The 11,807-nt window shown below is 35.9% G+C and overlaps 1 protein-coding gene across 3 annotated transcripts in view; it reads right to left on the reverse strand.

Moving 5' to 3' along the window:
• Positions 1 to 281: 281 nt before the first annotated feature.
• Positions 282 to 11,807, reverse strand: part of LOC106473392 (E3 ubiquitin-protein ligase NRDP1-like) — a 26,191-nt gene continuing 14,665 nt past the window's right edge. For all 3 annotated transcript variants that reach the window (XM_022401841.1, XM_022401839.1, XM_022401840.1), the window contains exon 6: positions 282 to 2,921. In XM_022401841.1, the coding sequence (XP_022257549.1) occupies positions 2,576 to 2,921 (346 nt within the window). In that variant the 3' untranslated portion in view covers positions 282 to 2,575. The remainder of the gene's footprint in view (positions 2,922 to 11,807) is intronic.

Consider the following 11,807-nt stretch of genomic DNA (forward strand, 5'->3'; position numbering starts at 1 on the left):
GTCGGGATAGGAAGGGAACATCTCGTAATCTCTCTCTCCAGCTCACTCTAATACTATGCTTAAAGTAAACATTTGTGGGTTATTAATCCTTGCCTAAATTAGTCTTAAAACAATTTATTGATAATTGTTTTAAAAACTAGTTCAAGCTGGTAGTTTACTTTTTAGTGCATGTTTTTCCCACAAATACAAGCATTAATATCTACATGATTCAGGTCAATTGAAATATTTCCCAGAAAAAGATAATCTTGTAAAAAATAAGTATCTATATCTGATCATCTTAGTAATAATAATAATACAACCTCTTTAATCTTGCTAAAAACCAAATACAACAGCATGGTCATCTTGCTAAACATAGAATACTATAATGTGATCATTTAGCTACAAACAATGTGATATAATCTGATCATCTTGTTGAAAATAAGAAGACAAAGTTTTTACAATTAATATCCAAAGGAACGTTTTTTTTTGTTTCTTTTACTTGTACAGCGAATATAAATATCAACCAAAAGTATCTTTTCACAGAAATGCTTTGAATATTTTATGTTGAATGGCTTACTAGTGGTATTGACAAAACAATCTAACAATAGTTAATATCTTACAGTACAAATAGCATTGTTCAGCTTTTGAAATATATTAACAATAAAATAGTATAAGCCATTCCAATAATGAAATATTGCAATCACTATGAAAGAATACAAAACCACCTGTGTAACTTAGCAATTTTAAATAATTAAGTGAACAGCATATAGTTTGAAAAGCATCTTCAAAATGCATCCAGTGGCTTTGTCATAACACTAACTATACAATAAAAACTACCACTTTCATATTAACAAGTTCACACATAGCGGTAATAATGTGACATTGTGTTGTTCAGTCATCACACTGTTAATGATACTCTGGAAAAACAACTATAAGACTCTTTGAAATATCTTAAAAGTATGTAGTGTTCATACTGCTGTAGCTCTGAGACTGGATATTTAGAAAAAACATCCTTCAGCCACAACTTCACAAAACACATGATTCCCATTAAAAGTTTAACAAATTCTAACAGTGTCTAACAGTATGGACAGATATACAAGCACGCTTTTCTTCAAATCAACACTCTTTCAACATCTTTTATACAACTGTTGACACATAATCATGATTACAGAGTAGTGAAGGATATGTGAAGACTTTTTCAGAGATAAAGATACACTTACTGACATCAAATCTTCAACAGATTGCATCTATCTGTATAAATATAAAGACAGATTTATTGTCATCAAATCTTATACAGAGTACATCTGTCTACACAAAGATAGATTTTTTGATGTTGAATCTTCCACAGACTATATCTGTCTGCATAAAGATAGATTTTTTTATGTTGAATCTTCCAGAGACATTTACCTGCATAAAGATTGATTTACTGACATCAGGTCTTCCAGAGACCACATCTGTCTGCATAAAGATATACTTACTGACGTCAAATCTTCCACAGATTGCATCTGTCTACATAAAGATAAACTTACTGACATTGTCAGGTGTTATCTGTCTGCACTTTGAGAAGTCATTAGGTTACGATGAAAACCTACATATAATGTTGAATACACTTGATGACTTTATAACAGTCCAATTTTTTTATACCAGCTCTTGGGCTTTTGCTGGTAAGGTCCATGTGTACACACTATGATTGTTAATGTACACATAAATGACTATTAATTCTAGCTGTATGGCAGAAATAACTAAAATTAAATCAAACTTAATTAGCTATTGAAAACTCCTGAGTAATGTGGAATATAAATCTTTAACATAAGAAAGCTTAATGTGCACTTCATCAAAAAAAGGCATGAGGTAACTTTAAAGTGCCTAAACTTGTACTATGTGTTTTAAATGTGTCTAAATTGTTTAACATATCAAATAATGAAATGAGCTGATTCAGATCTGTGATGAAAATACAGAAGAAACTTTCATGGGATGCTGGCAAATCTTACACAGTAATACAAGACACTTGGCCACTGACACAGATGATAAGTAACACTAACGATCTTTTCCTTGTTGTCCTTTCTTTCAAAGGAATCTTTAAAGTAACACAACAAATCCTTTCTTGTCATATTTCTTAATGATTACAACCATCACAGTTTTGGATCTTAATGCTTGACAAATGAAAAGGATTACAAGATTTAAACGTGTAAGAACAACATGACTTTCCTATCACTTTTCACAGTACCCACCATCTTCTGTTACTCGTTTCACTGGTCACCAAGAGTATATTTATTGTGATACATGCCATTAAGGAAAAATATGTTTCACAAAGCTTTAGTACAACCATTCAAAAATGTTTCTAGCATAACAGTAAATTTACCAAGTCTTGCATGCTCATTCTGAGTTAATACAAAACAAGAACAGAACTAAAATTTGTCTCATTCTGATTTGTTAAACAAACTTCATAACAGAAACAATAAAGAAAGCAACAGTTATGGAAAGTAAACAGATGTGTCATAAAAAAAAGATGAAGAAGAACTATTTTACCACTTAAGTAGTTCTTAAAATTTGAAACACAGTGTGTGGACCACTACTGAAAGAACTGTGTTCAAGTTCATTCTATTCCATGAGCAAAAATCATGACTAGGCCTGGATTTAGAAGCAGATCTGCACTCATGTGACTGTTATCACAGACCATCACAACAACAGCCTGCTTTCCTGGTATTCGCTTACAAACATAGTTTTCATATTGTCGTCTGTTTGTCTGACGTGTCTCCAAGGTGCTTAATCCTGGGGGCCACCTCCGTTCGTGTGCATTCTCCATCAAGTCATTGATGATGTGAGATGGACAGCCACTCTCAATCAGAGCCCTCTTAACCATCGCTTGAAGTACAACATCAGGAGTAGAGATCATCCCACCCCATCGAGTGACTCGCGCTCTCTGGAGAGAACTGGTCCACCTGAAAGTAATATATCATCATTCTACCAGAACTATCCACAATAAGTATATGTTATAGAACTACAGGATCATGACAATATTTTAGTAAGTACAACTACCAGAACCATCCACAATAAATATATGTTATAGAACTGCAGGATCATGACAATATTTTAGTAAGTACAACTACCAGAACCATCCACAATAAATATATGTTATAGAACTGCAGGATCATGACAATATTTTAGTAAATACAACTACCAGAACCATCCACAATAAAGAAACAATACACATTATAAAGCTACAGGATCATGACAATATTTTAGTAAGTACAACTACCAGAACCATCCACAATAAAGAAACAATATATGTTATAGTTAGAGGATCATGACAATATTTTAGTAAGTACAACTACCAGAATCATCCACAATAAAAAACAATATATGTTATAAGCTATAGGATCATGACAATATTTTAGTAAGTACAACTACCAGAACCATCCACAATAAAGAAACAATATATGTTATAGTTACAGGATCATGACAATATTTTAGTAAGTACAACTACCAGAACCATCCACAATAAAGAAATAACATAGGCTATAGAGCTACAGGATCATGATAATAGGTTAGTAAGTACAGCTACCAGAACTATACACAATAAAGATCCAATATAGATTATACAGATACAAGACCATAAAAATATTTTTGTAAGAAAAAAGGATTGTTTGCTTGTTTGAAGTTAAGCACAAAGTACACAATAAGCTATCTATGTTCTGCCCACCACAGGTATCAAAACCCGGTTTCTAGTGTTGCAAGTATGCAGACATACCGCTGTGCCACTGGGGGGGCATAAGAAAAAAGGAAGTGCAACTCATCAGTGATTTCCATATACATTGTACCAATGCATGGAATACCACAGTTTTCTTTTATGTGCCTTTGAAAAGTTTTAAAAAACTACAAAAAACTTGAGTTCTGTAAATTCAAAGTCCTACAACATCACAGTTTAAAATTTTAGATCAAACAAGATTTCTTAGTGTGCATCTATGTTTGTAGTAATAGGTTCATGTACAAGTTACAAAAGCAATTGAAATGTTAGTAGGTATGAAATTTGGTATGAAAACCTTCGGAACTTTCATTCTTTACAAATGTGGAAAAAAGCTTATCCAGTATACAAGCATACAGAAATGCAAGGCATATACAGAAATGGAAGTTTTAGCACATGTTTCTGAGGTGTACTTTATAAATGCTATAGTGAATCAAAGTTACTTATGCAACAGAATAAATTCACTATCATTAACTCTAGGTACATACAATACCATTTAAACAACCAAGGACATTTTTCTAAAAACAAATAAATCACCTTGTAATCAGTTTGTAACAATCCCTCAACATCACACTCTGTGTGTGTGTGTGTATATATATATATAGCTATAAAATTAACTTTCCTGCAGTTTAATCTCTATTTATTTTATCTTAGTTTAATCTACATGCACATAAACAGAGATTTAATTTTTCCTTGGAATAATTCACACATAGTTTGAAAACTCATTTACCTTGGTTTAATCTACATGTATAATCAGAGGTTTAATTTTTCCTTGGAATAATTCACACATAGTTTGAAAACTGATTTACCTTGGTTTAATCTACATGTATAACCAGAGGTTTAATTTTACCCTGGTTTAATCTACATGTTTATACAAAGAAATGATTTAATCTTGGTTTAATCTACATGTATAATCAGAGGTTTAATTTTACCTTGGTTTAATCTACATGTTTATACAAAGAAATGATTTAACCTTGGTTTAATCTACATGTATAATCAGAGGTTTAATTTTACCCTGGTTTAATCTACATGTATAGTCAGAGAATTACTTTTCCCTTGATTTAACTCTCTGTATATGGGTTCGAGCACTTTGACCAACCTTGTAACCATGAAACTATACATATAATAACTCTGAATGTTCAAATGTATCTTTATGAAATTTGGCATTATTGTAGTAAATACTACAAGTCTTTGTACAAAAAAATTAGATTTTTCAATAAAGTATTTTTCTGTGAATTTGTGAAGCCTTTATTAAGTCAGTCTGAGTTAAAGTTGATTTTTCATGTTAAGAATAAACAATACTAAATTCATCTAACAGTTTTAATATTTCATTTGCACAACTTCTAGAACAAGTAAATAACAAAAGTTTTTTCAGTAAGACTTTATACTTTATTTCTTACATTCTCTACCCTAACACTCCGTATTAAAATCATCTGTATTGAAAATTGAAAAATATTAAATCAAAATTACCACTTTTTTTTTTTAGAATTACTTAGCTTAAAAATTTTAGGCCTCTCAACTTTTCACAACTGTTTTAATTTAATTTGTCTTTTTGGTGTTCGGACAGTGTCTAACTATCATCACAAGGTATATGCAGAGCGTTTATGGTAAACAAAGTTTAAGTGTACATCATACAATTTCTAACTATGTTCCTTGAGGGGCAATAATGAAAAATATTTTATTGATTTTATTTAACTTTCCTTGTATAACTTATTAAGCTTTTAATTTATACATCTTAGTTACTTTTGTTCAAAAATGTATAACAATAAATACAAAAATATACATAAAAACAGGATATGTTAACATTTTCTTACACTGAAAACGTATTTCCAATAAGTACTTATCTTTCTCACACAAAGCTATCTCGATCCTCGTTTGCCCTCTAAGCATTGCTAAAAATTTTTACTGCTACCACACCAGTATTTATATTCCATCAGTTTCACACCATTTCTGAACATGTACATATCATGTAGCTACTCTCTACCAATAGTATTGCACTATGTATACTAGTGCAGATAGCTCCCTCTGCTATTCCTGCTCAATCCTCACTTTTGAGAATTGGCAGGTATTAACATAAAAACACCAGCAGTGGGGAGGAAGGGTGTGAGAGGAAGTAAGTTCCTATTGGAAAGACATTTTCATTGTAAGAAGATGTTAACTTCTGAAACGATTTTACCTCATCTCACACAAAGTGAGAATCGCACATTGCAAAGGTGGAGGGGTCACTTTAGGCATACAAATACCAAACCAAGCAGAAAACAACCTCTTAGAATGAGACAAAAATGAAGCACACCAGTGGGGTACCACACTACTTCTGGAACAGGTATGCTCTTTGCCCAGAAAACAGGAATGTAACACAAAATGAGTGGAATGGAAAAACAGGCACAATTGAATGCGGTAATAATAATTACAGCACTGGACAAGTGATGGTAGTGCTGGATGTTCTGTTTGTCACAGACTGTGCCTGATGTTGTACTAGTGTAAAAAAAGGAATAACAATATGTGGCTAGGGCATAAGGACCATGTGATCCATATCTGAAGACCTCAGTTGATTAAGGAAATTGCCTAAAGTGGTCCACCCAGGCAAAAACATCTAGGGGAAGAGCCAAGTAGGTTGTTTGATGATAACAAATGATTAAGGTAGTTGTTCTATTGAGGTCCACCAGGGCAAAAACATGCAGAGGAAACTCCAGAAGGGTTATTTGGTTCTGTCAATTGATGAAGTTATTCTGTCTAGTGAGGTCAACCTTGGCAAAACATCCATGAGAAACTCAAGCTGGGTTTTGACACTGTGACCCATTGATGAAGTTCTATTACCTAGTGAAGTCAACCTGGGAAAATCATCTAGGGGAAGCACATAATAAATTGAATAAGATATTTTGTCTAGTGCAGTCCACCCAGGCAAGAACACCAGAGAAAATATCTCTTAATTGATTAAGTTATTTTTATGAGCACGGTTTGCCCGGACAAAAACATCCAGGTGTAGCACCTCATACATTAATTAAGTTATTTCGTCAAGTGCAGTCCACTCAGGCCAAAATTTCCAGGGGAAATGCCTTTTATAACTGACTAAGTTATTTTGTCAAGTGCAGTTCACCCAGGCAAAAATATCCAGGAGAAATGCCTTTTATAAATTGAATAAGTTATTTTGTCTTAAAGTAGTTTAACCACCTCCATCCCCTTCTCACTGAGTAGATAATCATGAGTATTCTAAAGTAAATATCGAAGCTCACTCAGGAGGAAGCCTCCATGGTCCACCACCCCAGCAAATGGTAATTGGGAGTGGTAAGGACTCTCATCCTCCACTAGAAGAAAAGGGGGGAAATGTGGTGGGAAGTCTGGAGGAACATTGCACCAGAGTGAATTAAAACACAGTAAAAGAAAACTGTTGAAAAAAAAAAGTTCATAAATAGTAACCACATGTGAAAAAAGAACACACACATCTAAACAATGGTGTGCCTATTGAGAAAGTGAGAATAGAAGAAGGAGCTATCTGCACTATTATACATAGTGCAATACTATTGGTGGAGAGTAGTTACGTGATATGTACATGTTCAGAAATGTCACGAAACTGATGGGGTATAAAGACAGGTGCACTGGTGGAAAAAATGTTTTTAGCCATGCTTAGAGGACAAACAAGGATCGAGATAGCTTTGTGTGAGAAGTGGTAAGAGTCTTTGAGAATTAACACTTACCTTAACCCTGGGCCTGTTTGCACTCAGGTGCCTGCTTTGTAAGACTTCTTTTTTCAATGTTCATTGTCCAAAAAATAATTCATGTAGCTTTCAAATATGCATTTCAGAATATAAATCTATTTCAGAAACTAAAACAGAATGTCCCAAGACTACTACAGTGGAGCTGGTTTTCTAACTAAGGTTAACAAATTCCATTACTCTTCAGACCAACTTCAGTCTACACACATCAAGATCTACTTGCTCTCACCACAAAAACAGAACAGAATCAGACAGTTCACAAAATGGCTTTTCTATTTGTTATAAATATATACCTCTGACAAGTAGGTGTGAGCAAATAAGTGATTATAAGAGCATAAAGAGTTGAGAAGAATTTCTGTGGTGGGTGTAACAAATTTATTGATATCTCAGAAAAAAAAAAAGGTGGTAGGTTCTTATCTTATATTCTGGCCTGTCAGTATCTATATATTGTGTATCTAATTGGTGGACACTCTGAAGTTATAATTTTCTAATACTGAAAATGCATTTCCGATAGGTACTTACCTCCTCTCACATAAATAGCTATTCTCGTTCAGTGCTGCCCTTTATATGAAAAAAAAATGTTTACATGCCACAAGCTTTGAACTTCCTTCCATCTGGAATTGACTAATTCCAATGCATCTTGCATGCAAATTATTATGCGACAACCCTCCAACAATAATAGCTTGACACACTCTCTTGATGCATGTGTGACTCTTTCTATTCAATTCTACAAAGCTATCACTTTAAGTGTTGACAGAAAATGGAAGTACCAGTTTTCAGTAAGGAGGAAGGATGGGAAGATGTAAGTACCTATTGTAAATACATTTTCAGTATAAGAAAATTATAACTTCCAATACGGTACATTACCTCCGCTCACATAAATAGCTAGAATCCCATATTGAATAAGTGGAGGGACCGGTGTGAGGGAAAGAAAGTAGCATCCTTCAAAATCATCCAAAGGACACTCCCCAAAAGGAGATCTTCAAAGTCGAAGATCATAAGTGTGAGACAGCACTACTTCTGAACCAAATATACTCTTCTCACGTGGAAAGATGTCGAATATATGGGCAGAAAGATGGAGGAGCACATCCAAATGGGAGAGAACTATGGCAGGATAGTGATCCAAACCATACAGTATTTATTAAACTCAATCCCGGAAAACATAAAAATAGGTAAGGTTAAGGGATGTGCCCTTAGGTGTAGAGTGGCTAGGGCACGATAGACTGTACACAGCAAGTCAACTACATCCAAAATCCATGCAGCAGGAAACCAACATCCAAGTGGGGGTAGGAAAGAGGATCATACTGGCAGCAATTCAACTACAATCCAAAACCCAGCCATCTGGTGGGGGTAGGAAAGAGGATCATACCATCTTCACCTCAAGTTCATGAGATCAGAGGGGGAATCGCATACCCACTGAACTATGAATGGCACATGATAACAATGCAAGAAATTGAATGATCAATCCAGGAACCTGACATCTGGCATCAAAAAGATGTCTGTGTAATGTAAATCATCTCACTCAAATATAGATTGATTAGAACCACCCCAAGCACAGTAAAATCCTTGGAATAATAAGAATCGAGGGATAGCAGAAGGGGAAGAACTGTAGTAATCTGCAAGTACCTCCACCGTGACCCACAACATAGATGAAGTAACAAGAGTATAAAAGAGTGAGGGAATAGAAACATTGGTAATACATGTGTGAGGACTTATATTGATTGGTTCAGCTCTAAATCCAAAACCTAGCCACTGGGAACTGACATCCATATGGGGGGTAGGATGAGGGATCCAAATCTAAGGGGGTGAACTGCAATTTTGACGGCTCACTCCCATGTTACATAGTGGAGGATAACACGTCATCTACACCAGCAGAACACCACTGCCCTACTCTCAACTGAATAGTTTTATAATTATGTGTATATATATATATATATTATTTGTATTTCATTAACACATTCAGGAGGATGCCTCCACGATCCACAACCCCAGTGGCTTGGAACTGGAAAGTGACAAGAACTCTCAAACTCCACTAGAAGAAAAGGAGGAAGAAAGTATGGTGGAGAGTCTGGAGGAAAGACAACACCTGAGACAGTCCAATGGGTGACCACAAAACCCTATTTTTAAAAGCAGACCATATAGATTTATTCAATACAAGGCACGGCAGGGATGGGCAGCTATTCCCTTATGCTTTACTCATGTAGTCCATGGGTGAGTCAAGTCCAGGATGGGCAAACTTATCATGAGGATAAGCCTAAAAGAGATCTTGTGGAACACCCCATCCCCGCAATGTGCATTGTGTGACCATGGAATCATAATATGTAAGTTGACATGGTTTTACAGTGTGGATTTGAATAGTTAAAGAATACCTGGTCAGGCAACACTCACCACAAGGTGGGATCCAGACAATGAGTGGCAACAAAAAAGGAAAAAGGCCCCTGAAAAGGAAGAAAAGAGTAATAAAATATGGAATCATAATACATAAATTGACATGGTCTTACAGTGCGGAGTTCAACGATTAAAGAATACCTAGTCAGGCCCAACTCATCTTAGAGCAGAATCCAAACAATAATTAGAAAAGGAAAAAGCCCTTGAAAAGGAAGAAAAGAGTAATAAAAGATAACTTATCTAGTCAAAGTATCACTGAAGTCTGAAGAATGGTTATAGAAAGAAAACAATAACCCAAAGATGATGATACTGTGATCCTATGCAAATAGTGAGAGATGAATGTAAGAGAGGTAGTCCACATGTCCGACTGAAGATATTCCTCCAAGGGACGACGAAGATGAGACACCAACAAAAAGGTAAGATGTCGTATTTGATGAGAAGACACCCAGAACAAAATATGGGAGGAAGAAAAATGAGCCAAATGAATTAAAAGCTGAACTGATTGGTTAGGGTGGAAGGAGAAAGATCACAAACAAATGATGTCTGCCAAAGAATAAAGAGGTGGGAATGGGCACCATGGAAGGAAGCCATGCAGGCAATATAACAGTGAAGAGCACGTACAGGACATAGAAGTCTATCCAGATTAGACCAAGAATAAGGGTGGGAAATGGAAGGAAGGGAAATTGGTGAAAAGGAGAAGTTACTACCCTCTTGAGCCACCAAAGTTTTGGGGAGGAAAGAATGATCCAGATAAAGGAGAATATATGTGAATGAAACATCAATGGCAAATAAATCTAACCTCAAACAGGTTAAGAGGACAAGGAAATAAATTTTAAGGGAAAGTTGAAACAAGAAGCAAGAGGAGAGAGGTTCGAACAGAGGCAAGGTGAGGCAGTGAAGGACCGCATTAACATCCCAATCTGGAAGGACAGCCCACCAAGGTGGATGACAAATCCAGAAGGAACACATCAAAAGAGAAAGAGTAGGAGAGGTAAACACACTATGGTACCACAAAAAACAAAAAGTGTGGGACAAGGCAGCCTGATAACCCGATATTGAAGAGACAGAAAATCCCTGATCGAAAAGCCAATATGAGAAACAGTGCGTCGAGCAGGTGAAAACTCTGGACCCAAAGACATTCCATTTATGTTGATAAACTTCCCTGGAAGAAGGGCAAATGGAACTAGCTAGAAAAGAAGCTACCTTCAGGACAAGCCAGATCTCCTTGCCAGGGAGCACATAAAACCAGGTGTGAAGATGAAGGACAGGAAGAGCTGGATGAAACACTGGTGACCAAGGTAGACGAAGAAGGGATGGAGTAAAGGGAGGAGGTAACAGAGAGGTAATTGGGAGCTGGAGAAGCTGCGAGAACAATGGTTGAGCTGGCCAGTAAGGAGCAATCAGAAGGACCTGACACAGATGATCAAAAATCACCATGTGAAGAAGTCAATTTGGAGGATATGCATAAAGGTATTTGTTGGTCCAATCCTGACTGAAAAGATCTACAGCCAAAGCAAGAGGATGAGGGACTGGAGACCGAAACAGAGGAAATTTGTTGGTAAGGGACGCGGCAAATGCATCAATGTGAGGAGTACTCCAATGAAAGCAAAGCCAGTTGAAAACATAAGGATCGAGAGACCACTTCATCGAATAGACTTTATCTGGATGGGAAAGCCTGTCATCAACTAGACTGAAAGCGCCTGGAACATAACATGCAATGATACGAATATCCAGTGTGGGCTCCAAAAAGAAGATCCAAAGTATGAAAACATAGGGATCGAAAACAGGTACTACCCTGGTGATTAAGATAAGCAACCACTGTACAATTGTCAGAATGGATAATTACCAGACAACTTCTGGCCAGATGGAGAAAATGAACCTAAGCACAACATAAAGTGAGAAGCTCCAGGATGATGATATGATAAGATCTCTCTGCTGCAGACCAACATCCCAAAGCTTCCTGTTGATTGATCTACACCCCC

This window comes from Limulus polyphemus, unplaced genomic scaffold (assembly GCF_000517525.1).
Source record: "Limulus polyphemus unplaced genomic scaffold, Limulus_polyphemus-2.1.2 Scaffold6137, whole genome shotgun sequence".
Taxonomy (NCBI): Eukaryota; Metazoa; Arthropoda; class Merostomata; order Xiphosura; family Limulidae; genus Limulus; species Limulus polyphemus.